Source organism: Epargyreus clarus, unplaced genomic scaffold (assembly GCF_041222505.1).
Source record: "Epargyreus clarus isolate Ecla_fem2 unplaced genomic scaffold, WU_Ecla_fem_2.2 ptg000009l, whole genome shotgun sequence".
Lineage (NCBI taxonomy): Eukaryota > Metazoa > Arthropoda > Insecta > Lepidoptera > Hesperiidae > Epargyreus > Epargyreus clarus.
Window position 1 is genome coordinate 13622452 of NW_027332217.1, and position 20335 is coordinate 13642786.

General features: G+C 33.1%; 3 protein-coding genes across 5 annotated transcripts in view; 1 reads left to right on the plus strand and 2 right to left on the minus strand.

The window, feature by feature from the left end:
• Window positions 1-619, minus strand: part of Pif1A (PFTAIRE-interacting factor 1A) — a 177948-nt gene extending 177329 nt beyond the window's left edge. For 2 of the 3 annotated variants that reach the window (XM_073076788.1, XM_073076786.1), the window contains exon 1: window positions 356-619. The gene's annotated coding sequence lies outside the window, so the exon portion shown is untranslated. The remainder of the gene's footprint in view (window positions 1-355) is intronic. The other variant, XM_073076787.1, reaches the window with a different exon arrangement.
• A 4069-nt stretch (window positions 620-4688) lies between these two features.
• Window positions 4689-11057, plus strand: Pak3 (p21 (RAC1) activated kinase 3). Its single transcript, XM_073076777.1, has 2 exons — window positions 4689-5581; window positions 9930-11057. The coding sequence occupies exons 1-2, from the start codon at window positions 4879-4881 to the stop codon at window positions 10721-10723; spliced, it is 1497 nt and encodes a 498-aa protein (XP_072932878.1). The 5' UTR covers window positions 4689-4878; the 3' UTR covers window positions 10724-11057.
• Window positions 11058-16391: 5334 nt separating this feature from the next.
• Window positions 16392-19997, minus strand: LOC140745028 (methionine synthase reductase). Its single transcript, XM_073076778.1, has 5 exons — window positions 19718-19997; window positions 19151-19297; window positions 18317-18559; window positions 16973-17668; window positions 16392-16650 (listed from the first exon to the last, which is right to left on the minus strand). Exons 1-5 carry the CDS (start codon window positions 19829-19831, stop codon window positions 16435-16437), a joined length of 1416 nt encoding a protein of 471 aa, XP_072932879.1. The 5' UTR covers window positions 19832-19997; the 3' UTR covers window positions 16392-16434.
• Between the last annotated feature and the right edge of the window lie 338 nt (window positions 19998-20335).

Here is a 20335-nt window from a genome sequence, read left to right on the forward strand (position 1 = left end):
AGTACCTACGTCGACGTTTCGTATTAAGCTAAAGAAATTTCGTGGTATTTTTATACGTTTGAATGAATATCAAAAATACTGACTCAATTGGCACGTCACTGCGGTGAATAAAATCATAAACATAAATAAGCAGCTATGTTTTACTTTAAAATTTAATTATAGAATCCGCAAGTTTAAATTTTAAAAATAAAATGTAGCCGTAGTGATGTTGCAGTCAAAGAACGTTGTTTGACAATAATTAATGCATGTCTATTATATCGACTTAACATGTTATTTTATATCTCATTCATAATAATAAGTAGTTTCAAACAATGTAAGTCTTTAAAGAAAGCATTTTAAAATAAATGGGAAATACCTTACAATGAAGAATTCTGTGTTAATCCTTTAATCCACAATGTCACAAATATTCGAAACGCACATTCAAATAACGAACTCGATTCAAAATAACGCGTTACGTCGTTTCCCTCTAAAATGTTTACAAAAAAAATAAAATAAAATAACACTATGTAAAATTAGTGTTTTTGTAATAATAAAAATGTGTAATATAATTAAAATATAATCGTTTTTCGTAGCGGGAAACGACAGGCGGACCGCGCGGAGTGGACGCTGAGACTAAATTTTTCAGTAGGCGGCACAACGTTACAACGCCCAGTCGAATGTATGAGCGCGTCATGCAGTAATGAAACATTATGCTGTTGGCCTAATTCAGTTAATAAGATAAAAGTCGAATTGATACTCTCATGCAATATGGGCAAATTGTAGATAGAATCTAGATCAGTGGATAAATCCTGTAGTAGATGATTGTTTTAGAACTAAAGACTAATAAAACTTTAACAAGATGTTAGTACTAAACTAGTTTTTAGAACGGAACTAGTGTTTACGAGTATCTGATCCTGACACCGGCATATTAAACAATTAAAAAGATGCTTATGTTGTGATTTTACTTGGTTACTTATATTGAATTTTACAGAAATTATACACTCTTTAAATTAGTCTTACAAATACTTTACTACTTATCACTTTAATAAACACATCATTTTTTAATATAATATTTGTAAATAATTGTGATTATTAACTTTTAAATAATACCTAAACATATCATAAATATAGAGACTAAAACTATTTTGGAAATAAAATACAATAACGTAATATTTTATATCTTGTATTTATATTAATGAATGCATACATATTACATTCTACTAGGTAGGTGTGAGCTTCTGAAGCCGATGAGCGAATCCCTACAGCTATTGACCTAAAAATAGCGGCCGTAACGAAATAATTGTTTACTATGGAATATTGTTCGCGCCTGATACCCTGTCTGGTACAACACTAGCTCTACGCATAACGATAATATCGATAAAATGTTTTTTCTTTTTTTTATAATATAGGAGTAGCAGACGAGCATGCAGTCCACCTGATGGTAAGTGGCTACTGCCGCCCATGGACATCTGTAATCAACCCCAGATGGGATTAGATATTCCTACCTGAGGTCGGCCACAGATGCGCCGCTACCCCTGAGGATTAAGCTGGAACGCCTCGAAAAAGTATGTCTCCCTTACCACACTCTTCAAAACGGAAGACAGCAGCGTTTAACACTGCTGTTATTAGGCAGAAATAGGTGGTGCCGCCGGAGTCGAACCACAAAGGGTTCTACCACCTTCAATTACAAATAAATAAAATAAATGTATACAATTATACATCAAACGATGAAAAATAAAGTAATAAATAAATAATTAAAAAATATATGATCATATTGATATCATAATAAGCTTAATTGTACGCCACTAATATATAGAAGCCCGTTTTTTAATTAAAAATAATTATTTAATAAAACAAGTCTTGGTTTAGTGGGGTTTAGTAAGTGGGGTTTTACCCCACGAAACTGACGCTTACTTCTAAAAATAACGTAAACGCAAAAGTTCATTGCAGCAGTAAAATGACTGTCTGATTAATCTGTGAAACTGTACAGAAAAGATATTATTACCGACAATCACGCACTGAAAAAATGTATGAAAAAAGTGTGTCACGATCACCGCACCTGCATACGGCATAACATAGAATAACATTATTCTTTTTCTGACTTATACGTTTGCATAACGTTAGTTCAATAGCCGCCTGGCCGGTACCGTTTACATACATTTACACGTGATTAATTTATCGTGTAAAATAAAACCATTCGCTGTTTATCATCCCTGAGTCACGGAGAACAGAATACCACCAGATAGTTACATATTATGTTTCTTTGTTCTTTGGGGAATATTTTTCATTATTTATACAAAAATAAAAACGTTGTTGTTGGACCTTTCTGCCTCACGACCTTTTTACAAATAAACTGCCTACCTATATTACTCGAGGAGATTTTTGCTATTAATGAATTTTGGTTAAAAGTTGTTTTTTTTTTGGACAGAATAGCCCTGTGGCCATTTACACGAGGTATCAAATGGTAGTTTACTTGATGTTACTGCAGTTTAATACTTAATACATTAGTCGTAAACCTATTACTGTCTTATTGCAGGGCAGTGGGCAAGAGTTTCCTCTCGGTGTTTTTTTTTTATAATATAGGAGTAGCAGACGAGCATGCAGTCCACCTGATGGTAAGGCTACTGCCGCCAATGGATATCTGTAATCAACCACAGCTAGGATCAGATATTCCTACCTGAGGTCGGCTACAGATGCGCCGCTACCCCTGAGGACTAAGCTGGAACGCCTCGGAAAAGTCTGTCTTCAAAACGGAACACAGCAGCGCCTAACACTGCTATTTTTAGTCAGAAATAGGTGTGGCGGTGGTGCCGCCGGAGTCCAACCACAAAGGGTTCTACCACCTTCAAAATGATAGGTGTCATAGGGGCTTAAACCATAGTCTACCGCGCAGGTCACGCAGATTGGTATGTAGACTCTACTTCTTTGGGGACTTTTTTAAAGAACTCTCAGACATGTCAAAAAACGTAGAACAGCAACGAAAACGCTGCATTATTTACAATCTTGTCCAAGCAGCGTATACCGGCAAGCCGTAAAATCGTATTATAGCCTTAAGATTATAGCAGACATTACTTAATATTATTTACAACACTTATAGGTACTAAGTACTGCTTTTAAAAATCCCACATAACCCGGCGTCGCTCCCACGTCGTCGGGTACCTTTTGTAGGTTTCCCCCTCTATAAAAAAAGGTACTAAGTACTTCTATCAATTATAGGTTTTTCGTATGTTTACATCGTAATATTTCGGCATAGGGAGATTTCAGCTGGGCTACGTGATCATGTCCGAGGGGCGGCCGTGTTCCGAAAGTCTCCGTTTGGGTCTTGTATATATGAATAAGACAATATCACAGAATAAATATTCTGGGGTAAATATGTTGTGAAGACTTCGATAGCGAGATTCAGAAACGTCTAGCGCCATCTTGACGATTCGCAGGAAATAAAATGAGTGTAGAAAATACCAAGAATACTTAAAACTTAAAACTCTTTAAAAAAAATTAAAGTACGAGCTGACTGACGATGGTCTTTCTTCTTTCTTAAAAAATATAGCCTTATAAAAATATTCTTGTGATAAAAAAAACTTCTTGCCATACCTATAATAGACACATCACTAATAACACGTGTCTGCACGTGCGTATCCCAAAAAAATTAAAACAAACAGAAATACGCATCAGTATCTCCTATCTATGTAATTTGATCTAAACTCACCCTTATTCCTAAGGACGTAAAGCCATTGCAGTTTATTCTTCTAGTTTACACGACATTGTTTCCGTGAAAGTAGAAGAAGAATAATATATTGGCATCATAATGTTGAAAAGTAAATTTAATGGACTATTGGTACTTACAACTTAATCATGTTTCATAATGGTAATAAAATTTATTATACCGTCTCTTCAAATAAAATAGGAAGCGTACTTATACATTATTATTGATGTTAGTTTTGATTATACTGTAATTGGTTTATCATAACTTGCACTACAAATTTAAAAAACTTTCGGTTTGTCCATTATTCCCATAGATGGCGCTATATGTATTCTGAATCGCGCTATTGAACTTTTCGACATGTTCTATTTCAATAATGTATGATTTTGTAGCTTATTATGTGAAGCTCCAAACAATTAAGAAAATAGAACTTTAGATGCAACTTCGTCTATATCATTTTCATTACATAATAAAATGTGTAGTTATAAAATTTAACCCTAAGAGAGAGCATCCTTGTAAGTAGTTTGTTTTACGCTAAATGTAAATAGAATTAGTTAGGTATTGTATTACTTATTTAATCTGTTAATATTCGTTATCAATTAGATATTTGACCGGTTTCTTATCGAGAATAGAACAAGCAGGTAATCTTTACATAAAAACTTTTCTAGATTGCATACAGTGGACACCACGTATGAATCATCCAAAATTCCTATTTATCAGCAAGGACAAGACTACCAACTCAAATACAATGAGTATGTTCCGTTCCATCAGATGATGTTCTCAAATTATTTTATTTGACGGAAAATATTGTTTAAAATCAATATCATATAACTTAATTTTATACATATAATACTTTTTTTCAATTTTTTTTGTTACATTAATGTCACGAACAGAAATGTTTAAATAAAAAATAAATAAATATACATTGAAAAAAGTAAAATAATCGTTTATCATGCGTATAACGGAACGAACCGTGTAATTCATCATCTGGCAGACGGCTGACAGATGATAAAATCTGACCGATGGTGCTGCTGTCTTGAGTGTTGTCCGTCCGCGATTAGCCACTCCTATCAAGGCAATACTTAATTAATTTTAATTCTTATGAATCCGGCGCGAGAGATGTAGTTTAGTGATCTGAAACAGTGATCGTGTTGGAGTTCGTGTGCTATCTATCGGTTAACTGATAAAGACTCGTCACGATGACAGGACGCTCGGGCCGCGGTGTGTTTGGGAAGTTGTTCGCTAAAAAACAGCACAACAGGGATGAAAGGGCGACGGAGATCGGGATGCCGACGAACGTGAAGCAGCACATCCACGTGAGCATGAACTCCGAGACGGGTATGTTGGAGGGGCTGCCCGCGTCGTGGCTGCGGCAGCTGAACGCGCAGATATCGCCCGCAGAACAAAGCGAGAACCCGAACGCCGCGATCCAGGCGGTCACGTTCCACAATTTCCATGTTTTGAAAAAGGAACAGGCCGAGCGGGAGCCATGCAAACCTATCGTGACCGAGGAAGCGATTACGAAGGAGGGGCTGGAGATGACGAAGTTTTTGGCCAAGAAAAACGCACATCAGAGCCAGGATTCCGACATTTCGATCGGTCAGAGCAGTGAAGAAGAGGTGGCTCCAGTAGAGAAGTACTCACAACGGCAAACTATGCCAATTCAGTCAAATAAAAATAACATTAAGAAAAAAGACCCCACGGTTGACTTGAGTGCTGTTATACAGGACCTTACATTAATAGGCAGTGAACCTGACGAGAGCCCTATATTGAGGAAGAAGGAGCTTATGTACTCCACCTTAACGGACGAAGAAATTTATGAGGAGTTGAAAAGGATCTGCAATAAGGATGACCCCTATGTGAGATTTCAGCGGGTTAAACATCTCGGTGCTGGTGCTTCAGGTAAATAATTATCTATTTCACGTCAGTCTTATAGCAAAAGAAATATAGACGATGCTTCTAAAAATATTGAGTAAAAGTTAAGTTTGCAAATATTATGTTTAAGGTTTGTTTGGTATATGTATATAGTATTAATGCAAATTATGCCTATATATAGTTGATTATAAATGTCCACATAAAAGAAGTATCTTACATGTTGTACAATGTTGAATGTTTGGAATAAATTCCATAAAATCAACATCATAAAATCTTTACATTTGCAAAATTCATAGTCTACTAAGACAGTTTCATACTGGTACAACCTTCTGTAGATCGATTCCGGAGGCACCACATCTATTTCTGCCTTTTAATTTTAATGCTGCGTTCTGGTTTGAAGGGCAAGGAAGACATGCTCTTTGAGACATTCTAACTTAGGCTTTAGGGGTAGCAATGGGTCTGTGGTAGGCCTTAGGCAAAACTAGGATTGATTATAAATGTCTATGAGTGAGAGAAGCCACTAACCATCAAGTTGCATACTCATTTGCCACTCCTATATTTAAATATATGTATATTTGACATTGCAAAAGTAACAGTAAAATATGTTTTATAAGCAGCTTCTGTGTGATTGCCAACATGCAACACTGTTTCCATTATCATTAAAGTGTGTAAAGTAACACTAGAGTATGACATACATCATTACATGCTAAAATAAATCATAACTATGTATAAAGGTTAACATGTATCCATTTGTACACTAACTATTAGGTATGTTCATTAACCTACTACTGTTTCACTGCTGGTACAGTGAAATCTCTCAAACATGAAGATTTTATTACAATGTGATACAATCCTTATTTTATCACAGAACTAGTGATAATAAATTTCTAACATGAACACACATTTTATGGTTATGCAAATGGTATAATTTTAATTTAAAAAATCCTTTATGGGTCTTGGTGTAATACCATAATATGTTATTAACCATAACAGGCAATCAATTTCATGTTTTTTCATGTTTTTCAGTGGCTTTTTTCACCAGTATCAAGTATGTCACATGAAACATTCCCGATTAGTTCTAGTTACCATATAGTACATATTTTCTACATATTAAATTGGAGGTAACAAATAGGAATTTAATTTTGCATATTGTATGTGTTATTCAAAATATTTCCGGATTGTGTAATCCCTTAATTCTTTGTTAGAATCAGTAATTCCCATATAGGATTGGATACCCGAGGTTAGCCACAATTGCTACTCCTGGGGACTGACTTAGAACACTTTCTATGTGTCTTTCTCACGCCCTCCAAAGTACACAGAAGACACACAGATAAACAAAGTAGATAGGAACACTACACACTACTGTTATATTGCACAAAAAATAACACAATGATAAAGGACTTAATACTGCTGTTAAAAAAAAATAACACAATGGCAATTACTAAAAACAGTTGAACATTTGAAGCCTAATAAAAACATAATAGGGTATGCACAGTTCTCAAATTAGTAGATTAGTTGATTAAATTAATTATTGCAAATGGAGGTCACAATTGGTTACGATCAAATTAAACCAGCACACTCAATTACACTTCATATCACAGTTTAAAATAACCAACAATGTAAGATACTACAACATGTAGGTAATTTAAATATACAGGCATTTGTATTGTATAGTATTACTAGCTGACCCGGCAAACTTTGTACCGCCTCAAAATCTATTTATCAAATATATTTTATATAAAATATAGCCTATGTTAGTCATGGATAATGTAGCTTCCGAATAGTGAAAGAATTTTTAAAATCGGTCCAGTAGTTTTTGAGCCTATTCATTACAACCAAACAAACAAACAAAGTTTTCCTCTTTATAATATTAGTGTAGATAAAAGTTTGATACTTAAACAATATGTGTAATAACCTGAATGTTATATGTATTTTTATTATAAAAAATGTAACACACATTTTACCGTTTATTATTAAATGTTGTATTGTTTTGTATTTATATTGTTGAGTATTGTATTCACTCATTGATTTAGTGAAATTTAAAATACATGACATGACATAGTAACATTTTTATCTCACTTGAATCTCACTTTGTGATTTACATAAAATGATCTTATCTTGGATTTATTGAGGTATCATTTATATCTATTTATATATGAGACAGCAAACGATATACAAAGATGTCTGTCTACCTAATGATTCTGAAATGAACGCCAAATCATCATAACATTTTTAAAGGTGGTAGAGCCCTTTGTGGTTTGACTTGGGAAGCACCACTGCCGTTCTAGCTGTTTTTAATATTCTTTCCTAATAACAGCATTTAAATTCATCCGAATTCTGGTATGACGGATGTGGTAAAGAAAACATACCAACTCATCTGATTCATTCGAACTTAGTTCTCAGGGGTAACAGCAAATCTGTTACCAATCTCAGGTGATAATCTAATGGAATCAGCATTTATTATAAATGTCCATTGGTGGCAGTGGCTACTTACTATCAGGTGGACTGCATGCTTGTTTGCTACTCCATCATTATAAAAAAACCAAAGGTTTGTCACAGACAATATTTACTTGAACATATTGGCTTTATCCAATTCAGCAATATATTTTATAGATTACTGTTTTACTAGGGAACTATATATGCCTATTGTAGCCTATGTACCAACACAATCATTCTACAACAATCTCTTTACCTTTAACAACATTTTCCTAAAAATCCCCCATTGTTGTTTTCCATAAGGAAAATAGGAGTAGTTACTCAATCGGCTGTTTGCATTTTTTATATGTATACATGGTCAAACAAAACGACTGATATAAATAACACTAAAAAACTAGAGATCATATCTATTTTCAGCCTGAAAAACATAAAACATAAATTTTTCATCCCCATGCATAATGAAGCGGATTTATTAATAGATTATATGAATGTATTTTCCTGATACTGAAATTAGTTTTTGATTAATTTACCGTATTGCCTAATATGGGTAAATAAACTGTAGTATTGCAGTCATAGAAAACACATGATCATTTTGTTTACATTTCAGTATCATGATAAAAATTGTACAAAGTTACCTCTCGACTGTTTTTGGCATAGATGAAAGTACTAATCTATGATTTTTGGTATAAAGCTTTCAGTATAGTGATGTACTGTTGGTTTGTTTTTGAATTACAAATGATTTATATTTATTTTTTATCCGAATATGGAGAGCAATGTTTTTCCAGCAAATACAAATTCATGAGAATTCTTGGGCACGCCTTGCAGCCGAAAACTCTTGACGGATTTTACGATACGAAGTTTTGTTGGATTTGTCTACATTATAATAGGTTTTTTTTATTTTTGTAATAATAAAATTGCAATTCTATTCTTGAAAATGACAGAAATACAAATTTGTAAGCGTTTCGTATGATGTTTCTCATTCCTCCGCTTACTCCTAAATCTTTATCTTCTATCTTCTTAAGATCGCCCATCTAACGAACCGGAAATCTTATAACAATAAACTTGCCAATCATACACTTTAGCGCACACAAACACTAGTGTGCCTAGGTTCACTTATACTACGATACCCATGCACTAGGTTCTTTGAATAGTGATGAAATAAACGCTCACGAAAAAAGTACACGAACACCAGTGCAAAGAATATACCTATCTAGTATCTAGATACATATTAGCACCCTTTGCATGTGTCATAAGTCATAACTAATGAGCCAAAATAGTATGCCGCAGTTTGTAGTCTTATTTTTTGGGGGTAGACCTATTTGATTTCTGGTTAGATGCTGAAGGCACTATTCCCCATACCTATTATTGCATTATAACAACAATGTCAAGTGCCACTGTCTTCTGGTTTTAAAGTTGTAGTAAGGGACACACACTTATACGAAGCCTTCAAACTTATATAGTTCTCAGGAGGAGTAACGGATATGCATCAGGCCTCAGGTGGGACTACAGTCCTATACGGTCTTGATTACAGATGTTCATAGGCAGTAGTGGCCATTTAATATCTGGTGGAGTGCATGTTACTTTGCTACAATTACATCATAAAAATACACTTTCGTAGACATTTACGCAATATGTAGAGTAAAAATTCAGCAAAATCTTTATGAACATATTATCGCACGGCAATTTGGCGTCATTGTGTTCCGATAACGAAAGCAACATTTAATTATATTGTGCGATTAAATGTTTAATACGAGGTTATTTTATGTTTTCCATCGCAACAGAAGATTCACTTTAGATTTGATACTCTCCGCTAGCAATTTGTCCCCTATATTGACACTAATGAATGAACAACGTACAAATCCGAATCAAAGAATTTTATAATTATGATGGTCTCAAATATCATGATAAATTGTGTAACAAATTCGTTTTTCTTCTTCAGGTGTTGTATTCATCGCGATAGACAGCAAAGATAACTCCAGAGTTGCGATCAAAGATATAGACTTGACGAAACAATCCAAAAAGGAGCTAATACTCAACGAAATCAACGTATTGAAGGGCTTCAATCACAAAAACCTAGTAAATTTCCTCGATGCGTTCCTAAGCGCTGACCATCTCTGGGTGGTAATGGAACTACTCGACGGGGGGTCACTGACCGATGTTGTCACTGAGGTGGTGATGAAGGAAGGACAAATAGCCGCGGTTTGCAGAGAGACTCTGCAAGCGATAGCGTTCCTCCACTCCAAAGGAACCATTCACAGAGACATAAAATCTGACAATGTACTCCTAGGAATGGATGGAACAGTAAAAGTTACTGATTTCGGATTCTGTGCCAATATCGTCGGTGACGAGAAAAGGGAAACAATGGTGGGAACGCCCTTCTGGATGGCGCCAGAAGTAGTCACAAGGAAACAGTACGGCAAGAAAGTAGACGTGTGGTCGCTGGGAATAATGGCGATAGAAATGATAGAAGGCCAGCCCCCGTACATGAAAGAAACGCCTCTGAGAGCGTTATATTTAATCGCCGCTGTAGGCAGACCAAAGATACCGAGATGGGAGTCGTTGTCGCCCGCCTTCCAAGACTTCTTAGACAAGTGTCTTCAAGTAGATGCCGACGCGAGGGCGACAGCCGAAGAACTACTCTCCCATCCATTCCTCGACTGTGCCATGGAGCTGAAAACCTTAACGCCTCTGATCAAGGCCGCTCACAAGATACTCCACAAGAGCTACGACTGAACTAACCGGTAAATAATCTATTACAACGCTTCCGCACTACGGATTCGTATCGCGCCAATCTTGATGGTGCCAATACGGTATTTTTCGCAAAAAAGTGATGTAAATAGCGTTCGCTTTGCGGTAAATTTTTCTCAGTAAATTTATAACGTACTAAAAATACATACGTTACGCTTAGGGTTGCCACTTCTTATGAAGAAAGATTAGGTTTTTTCGTAAAAAAGAAATGCATTTTTTATGTCTATTTGTATTACTTACAGCTTTGGCCATTAAGGCTCTATTATTTTTAAAATAATTATATGAATCAACACAATTTAGACTCATAAAATTAACATGATTAATATACATATAATAAGCACAACAGTTGAATTGGTGATGAAAATATAGTATTTTTCGTACTTTAATATTTTTAATAAAAAAATAGGAGAAATAGTAAAGCACGAGTGGCAACCCTAGTTACGCTATACCGCAGTGCCGAATCGTGACTACAATATTTTTGCTACCACCCCGCAATTTTCCCCAAATACTAATAAGATCCGAATGCTTGAACTATTTTCATACAAACTTTATTAATGGACAATAGAACAGGACGTTGATGAGATAGAAGTATGTTTTATATGAATTTATTCATATTTCCAAAACAATAAAGTGCCAAGTGTATAGGCTCAATAGAGTAACCTTGCGGTATTTGTCCGGACTGCTTTTGTAGAAGTTTTACATACAATTTTAAATGTACTATGTATATTACTTGTAGACAAGTTACGATAATAATTTGGATTATGAAGATTTCGGAAATTAGATTCCTAAGGTGACGGTTTTTTTGGTTGTTCGCAAGTTGTATTGATATACGTCGGTTAGTAAAAAATAAATTGTAAACATTTGCCTAGCATAGTTCGAAATTTGACTACATTAGGTAGGCAAAAAATGACAATTCTCGAACTTTAGTTATCAAAGGTTGATTATTAATAATACGCAGATGTGCATCACAAAATCAAATACTTTTTCAATCATCGAAAAACAGAGATTATTTTAGTATTCTGCATAAAATCGTTTAATATTTCGACAGCACGCAAAACGTTACGGCTTTTCTTATCAACTAACGTTGATATGATATCTGCTTCATACAGGCAAGATATAGACAAGGCTAGCACACAATGGTTCACTGTGACCTTGAACTATAAATGCTACAGGTCTGAATATACCGCGAAGATCAATTTTACCGAACAAGATTTGCTTGGCATTGGTCTTAGTGGTAATATCTATGTTATGGAGTTTTATATTTCCATGTTTATGGGGGCTGGCGTCTGCAATAGACATGCGTGATAGAGGACATGGGCTAATAAACATTGTGGAATTATAAATAACTAAGATAAAAAAATGATGATATTGCAACAGTAAAACCGCAAAGGTACGCAATTCACAATAACAGGACGGGATTAATTGATAATTCTTTACTGTCTCACCATTGGTATACTTGTATTTGTCTGGGCATTATATTGACAGTAAAGCGAGCTTTAATATCTTTGATAACCCTTGCCAAGTTCTATAATTCTCATACGCCAACCCAGTCCAACATCTTTAACCCTTGCCAAAGTCAACAATTCTAATGCGCCAACCCATTACGGACTTTAGAAAGTGGGTAAGGGATGACCCTAGATTGCCAAGCACAAGTCACAAAGGGCGCTGGGCATTGGCTTAACTATTGTAAAGATACATATTAAATCATTATAATAAATGCAGCCGTTGAATAACTAACCCAGCGGTCTGAATAGCTAAGGCTAAAGCATTTTACGTCCGAAAAAAAATGTGTAGACACAGGTCCTAATTACCCCAATTTGTCAAAGGGCCATTATAAACCAAGCCCTTACACATCACGCTTCATTTTTCCCTAATATAGGAGGCAACGAATGATAATGTCTGTATGTACAATTTAAATGCCATATTATTTCATGTATATGTATAGGTTTTAATATGAAAATCGTCTTTAATGCTTTAATGTTATTTCGTTACTTAAGGCTTATTTTAGTCTGTCCAAATTTGTAATTACGAATTTTATACGGTAGACCCATATTTCGCCGTTCAAATATATATTATATTTGAAACTTTTGGTATTAGACTTAGCATTTTTAAATATTTTTATTTACTATTGAGTTATATCCAGAATATACCTAATAAATTGAGATAATGTTTTAGTCAAAAACACATGGTGGTAAATTTTGTAGAAATAATGAACGAAATGTAAGTATATGCTTATAAAATAATATTTCCTTTTAATTAATTGAATTTTCTGATTAGTCCCATTACCTGAGATCCTAATAATATAATATCGTCAAAATCTCAACCATCTATAAAAGATACTCCATTCAAAACGCGCAATCTTGCTCAATATTCTGACCAACTTATCTATAGCTACACATCTTGCGATATACATCTTACATCGTACAATGCGATCTGTATTGTTGAGTATATTTCCTTGGCCACTGCTATCTACTCTCCTAACAAGATAATTGGCCCATGATTGTGCGAGGTGCCATTTCCCGCTTATTCGAGACTACAAAAGATTGTGAGTGTGCACACTGTCACACAAATATCACACTCAGTGTAACACACATAAGAACTATTTTGAGAAATCATGATCTCTAAGACAGATCAAACGCTAGGCATATATGGGTCTACCTATCGTATTTTTGGTATATTATTATATAATTGTGAACATTGGTGCGTTTTTGTATTGATTTACCAAAAAATGTACATATTATGTGTTCTTAGTGGTAAGGTACTTTCCAGGTGGCATTTTTAGTTAGTCTTAGGACATCCTTAAATTACCGTCAAACGCACAACATAACGAATGGATAAAGATAAGAATATGACGTCATATTAAATCAAAATATCTTAAATAACTTTATTCTGTCATAATCTTGTGACGCATTGCGTACGTTCAGTATAATTTACTCACTTTTAGCACTTAATGCGTATTGAAGTATAGTTAATTATACATATGATAAATATACTACTAACTACTAATTTAACAAGGTAATTATGAAAAGTGACGTCACAACAGGGAGAAATTCGCACAAATGTGACCTGTAACAAGGACAAAGGGGATTCAAAGAATTATATTTGTTTGACGTAATTTACAGATGAAACCTACATACGCTCTAACATTTAATAACAATAGCTTAGTAATTACTTCCCATTTTTGTATGCTATATTTTATATTTACAAGTTTTATGAGCTTCCCTTTGAGGTATTCTAGATAGTAGTTCTAGAACTGTAGACGAAGGTTATTTTGAGAACATTGACGAAGTAATAATAAAATAGACTCCTATAAAGATAACTAGTGTTGAGAATAGAGGACGACAGACGAGGTCTGGCTCGCAATGAAAACTTGTAATTTCAAACAAGCACACTTATATTGCGACAAATAATATTCATGGGCGTTCCTTTGCATAGTACATAAAGTTACTAATGCCATACGTTTGTAACTTTGTATTTTATATGGAGTCTATGTTTTACTTACTTAATTTTTTCAAAATAATTTTACCAATCCTTGGTAACTCTAGTAATTGACAAAAAAGCGATTACTACCTGTTAATTACAGGTAGTAATTATACTGTATAATTTACCTCAACAAGTCCAATTTTGTAAAAGAAAAAATGTATTAAGTCGCTCGGTGCATATTTTATACATAAAAGATGTCTACCAATATTAGCCGCATAACTTTCATCTCCATTTTATAAAAAAGAACTAAAATATATTTTTTGTAACTTCATCTACATTCCCATCGCTATCGCATTCATTTTGATTTAAATCCGACCAACTATGTATTTCTTTTTATACATTTTAACTTTTGTAGACTTTCTAGGCCATAAGTTGTATTTAATCTAACATATAGGTATTATTATTAAGACTGTAATTATGACATTCTTTTTCTAAAAACCAAACGTCCTGGCAATATGAAACGGAAAAGAACTGGTTGATATTTTGAAATGTATTAAAAATCAACAATATTTTTATATGAAATAAAAAACACTGTATTTTGCAATCAAATTATGGAAAAACAATATTTTTGCATACAAATGTTCTTAAAAGTCAATAATTATGCTCTTAAATTGTTAAAATCTGTAAGAAAACATTGGGGAATCCGTAACAATGAAATGAAATTTAAGAGAAGAATTCCCGCTCCGACTGTACGTTTTTCCACCCCCAGTGGTAAAAATTGGCAACCGTCCTTCACATTACATACACAGAATATATAAGTCCGGTTGTCCAAAGCTGGCACGTTCACTATACACAGTGACAGAAACATAACAGAATAGTACAATGAAAATTAACTGACACAAGTAGTTTTAAGCGCGTTGATTTTTACACCGCCAATAGCCGTCTCTGTCACGCTCATGTCTTTGTGTGCACGTGCAAAGGAGATAGATGGCGTTTTTATTAAGTGTCGTAATGTGACGTCATAAATACTAAATCACAAGTTATACGTGCCAACATTAGATAACCGACCTTTAAATAATAAATCCAGGCGATACATTTTATCTAGTATTATGACTTTTATTGCTATGTAAATGTTATTTCACTAGCCATGTTTTTGTAATATTTTCAATGTAGGATTTGATAATTGTATTGTATTCAGGAATTTGGCGTGCCCTCCACCAAGAGTGCCTGCTTATGATATATAGTTGTAACTGTATTATTATTAGATATAGGGCTATTAGTATATTTTTGCAGCATTTTTTACAATATTATCGATGTAAGATGACAATAGATGACTTGTAATTTGTATGAACTACGCGTATTTCTTATTATTTTCAATCACTGCTTGTCTGTTTATCAAAAATTGGAACAAAGTTATTATTATTTTTATAAATAATTTTCAAATAAACATACATTATGAAGCATTTATAATATAGCATAAAATCAGTGTTGTTAGTACATATATCGATGGATTATATTATTATTGTTTGTAAAACAAATAAGTATATTTTTTATTTTGCTGCAAAAATGGTCAAATATGTGACGTATTATGGTGCATTTATATTTACAGACATATTACGTATAAGGCACTGCCCGCGGCAAAAGAATAACATACCTAATAAAATTAGTGTTAAGCGCTGCTGTCTTCTGGTTTGAAGAATGTGGTAAGGGAGACAGTACTTTTCCGAGGCGTTCCAGCTTAGTCCTCAGGGGTAGCGGCGCATGTGTGGCCGACCTCAGTCAGTCCATGGGCGGCGGTAGTCACTTACCATCAGGTGGACTGCGTGCTCGTATGCTTATCCTATATTATATTAAAAAAATGTCTCTGAAGCGCTACTTGCAATCACTGACCGTGCCCGTGATATACAAAATTATGATTTTGTCTGACACGATACGTTGTATGTCTGTATATATAAGTGGAGCCTTAAGGCGCATTATCAGCCGCACAACGAATAATTGTGTTATACTGTATTGATGCTAGATCGCTTAGTTTAAGTTTGTATACACCAATGACACTTTTTGAACATTTTATTAATAGAGATTTGCCTATTAAATTATTTTTGTAAAAGAATTTGACTGTTTTATTTAGTATCCTTTTATAATTACAGATTTTTTTATTATTTATAAACACATAATCAAGTATGTAAATTAACTAAAATTTAATAATAATTAATTTAAATAAAATCGCAAATCAAATTGTTGCTATAATTTTACTATTCTCTTTTTTACATTTTTTAATTCCATATATCAATAATATATGACTTGTTTTTCTGCATATCACATATATTTTTCTCTGCCTCCTCTGTACTGTTGCCATCATATTTGACTAGACAATTAACTAACGTATCCTTAACCTGTGTTGCCATGGTTTTCAAGTCTCCACAAACAAAAACTTTAGCGCCATCTTTTAGTAATTTCACTACTTCTTTTCCATTTTCCATTATGGCATCCTGTAAATAAAACATTACAATTCATTACATTACAATAAACAAAATCTATCACATCTTTTTAAATAAGGTCACCTTAAATTTGTACTGGACGAGAAAAATTATAGGATAGGTAAGGCTTATTAAAGAATATAAGAAATCACTTAAAAGTTATTATTTCTTTTATTTTGTAATTTTTCACTTTCTAGAATTTGATGAAATATTTAATCACTCAGAATTCGTTCGGGGCACATAAGTTCTTGATTTTCTTTTAGATCTTTTTTAATCAGTTAATTTAACGCACAAAACTATTACATAGAAAAACACAATAAAATTCTACACCCACCTGTACATATTTAGTTTCATAATCTCCATATCTTGAGAATGCAGTTTTAAGACAACTTAGGACATTCTTTTCTAGAAATCCGTTTAACTCTTCCTTATAAATAAAATCTAGTGTAGGGTTACGACACCCAAAAAATAACCATATAGGTCCTGCTTGCTTAGACTTATTTCCCATTCTCAAATATTCAAGTTCTTCTAGAAATCCTATGTACGGACTTACGCCTGTACCTGGTCCAATTAAAATTAACGGGACATCGTTTTCTGGTAATTGGAAACCATTAATATTCTTTCGCAAATAAATTGGAACCTCTTCTTTGTCTTTAATACTTAATTTTCTTAAACTATCTTCGAGACTATCTGCATTATTTGTAATAATATCTTCTATCCAGCCAGTTGTCAGACCCTTTCTATTTTTGCCAATATCAATAACAGAAAAACCAATTTTGAGCATATTTGGGCTTTTAAGCGAACTATTCACAATAGAATAGGGCCTTGGAAGCAATCTTGGTAAATGTTGATATAGAATTTCTATAGGTGGTTTGCAGGACTTGAAATTTGCTAGTAAATCGAGTAAGCATGTATTTTTATTTAATATATGCGTGTTGTAAGCTGCAGAGCCTTCTTTACTGCAAAGGAATTCTAGAACTTTTCTTTCGGCGTCATCCTTAGTATGCCTGGAGAGAGCTAGAAGGAATAACTGTAAATAAACAAGCAACAAATATACGAGATCAATTATATGAGAAAATGTATGGGTACTTCATAAATAAGAGTTATGTATGCATGTAAGAAGTCCTATGTAATATAAAAGAAAAGATGTGTTTTCACATATGAAAAATAAATTATTACAAAGTTAAAAGTTATTTCAAAATGGTATGTATTATATCAAACTTAAAAATTAAACTATTTAAAATTACTTTGTTAGTAGCCTTTTCGGCAAAACTTTATAGCTTATATTTTCAATGACAGTGCTTTAAAATTTACATGTATTTAAAACCAGCCGACCCGGCAAACTTTGTACCGCCTCAAAATCTATTTATCAAATATATTTCATATCAAATATATCTTATGTTACTTGTGGATAATGTAGCTTTCGAATGGTGAAAGTATTTTTAAAATCGGTCCAGTAGTTTTTGAGCCTATTCATTACAATCAAACAAACAAACAAAGTTTTCCTCTTTATAATATTAGTATAGAAAAAAAATTTAACATATTTCCCAATGCACCAAAAAAAAGTTAACTTAAAACAAAAGTAGTAGGGAATAATAAATAATATATGAACTTTTAAAGAACTAACAAGCAAGTATGTAATTGTATCTAGATTAAAGATATTGATAATCATATTTACCTTTTTAACCACAGCCCTAAAATCAACACAATGTGTCAGCACATGTCTTATTGTAGAATTAATAGGAATATGTGGTGGTATTTTACATTTAGTGGCTTTCCGACTGCTGTCAATTGTAAGCTCATAACTTAAATCTGCTACAGCTGCAACACCCAAATGGTGTATGAGGAAGTCAACTTCATCTTTGTTGTTATGTGGCAAGATCCCAATGGTGTCGCCAGGTTTGAAAGTAAAATTGCTGCCCTGAAAATAAAAAATACAACGAATGAGGCAAAGTATCTTGTAATGTAAGTATTTCTTATTTAATATAAGATTTGGAATAAAAAGAATGGCAGAAATACTCATCAAGTTTGAAACGAAAGAAAATGAAATTAATTTATAGGAAAAGATACATCAATGTGATTTCTAAAGTCAGCCGTTTTTTTCTTTTTTACTTTGAAATGTGTTTAATGCTGTTAAATCAAAGTTTGAAGATAAATTATAATCAAAATTTATGATTAAAATTAATTACAAACTATCTCCATAATTGCTCTAAAGATAAATTAAAAATCGTTTATAAATTGTACAATTCAAATTTCATCAATAAAGAATTATGATATATAAACACTTTTTACAGTCACAGCCCCACACTAGGATTCCCTATATCGTGGGTGCCATGGACACACACAGAGACACATACACAAACACCCAGACCCAGAATTATAATATATATTTTCTTTAAATATAAATTATATTAAAAACTGTATTGATCTGATTAGTCACTGAGCTAGAATTTAAGACCTAGATTTACAGCTAAATACTAGTATAGAGTTACTAGCCATATAACTAGCCCACCTTAATATCAAAGGTAACTTCATACACAGCCTTGCACGCTTTGTCAACTGCCGTCAAACGCCTCCAGCTAATTACATCAGCATGAAAGATCTCACTTGCAGCAAAGGGTAATTGTGGCTCTGCTCCACTATATTGTGTTTTAAGTTCCTGAAAAATTATAATAAAAAGATAATCATAATATATTATAGTTAGATATCGAAAATAGCCCACATAGATCCATATACTCAATGTAGTACAAAAAGTGTTTGCAAATTTTATAATGTATTTTAATCAAACCGTTTTTCTAATTTCTTATCATATAAAATTACTGATAGTTAATTATGACCAAATTCAAAGATTGCTTAGTACAAGAAATACTTTAAGTTAGTTAACTTTAACTCATTAGTCATTAGCAAATTCCACCACATATAAAAAAATCGATGCAATTTTTACACAATATAAGTACGTATTTCATCATTATGGCTTTCAATGAAGGTGTGGTCTGATTCTGTACTTTAAATTTATATAAATATTAATTTTAACCCCAATACATACTCATACATGTTTTAATGTAAATCAAATACTTACTTTGGAATTTCCATATTCAATTTTCAAACCACTTTCTTTGTGTTTTGGTAGATTTAGTGCAGAAACCCTTACAGACTCATCGAAAATATCTTGAAAACTTTCTGTCACCACCATTTTAATAGAAAAAGAATTGTTTTATTTTATCGCTTAAGATCACTATTCACTCGTTACCATGTGAACCATGTGGTATAAGTATATATGAAAATTATAAAATAATTGTTTTGAAACTAATAAGTGAAGTGAATCACCTGTCTGAACCATGTGGCTGCCAGTGTCATTGTCATTGCCAAGAATCACAAAAATAAATGTCACTATCATGAAATTTTTGTGTTATGGGGTCTTTAAACGATATTTTTTTGAAATAATGAGAACAAAATTAGTATTTTCATAAAATTAATACTAATTTTATAAAGTAATAATAATAATCCTTGCGTTGTTACTTGTTATACGTATTTTTATATTATAATATACATATTTTTAGATTTACCTTAACAAAAAGTGCATCCTTGGGGCACGAATATTGCCTTCATAGATGGGAAAAAATATTTTTATGGATTATATAAATTTATGTTTATCACACACAAGATATTAAATTAAACAGACTTATTGTAATGTTTT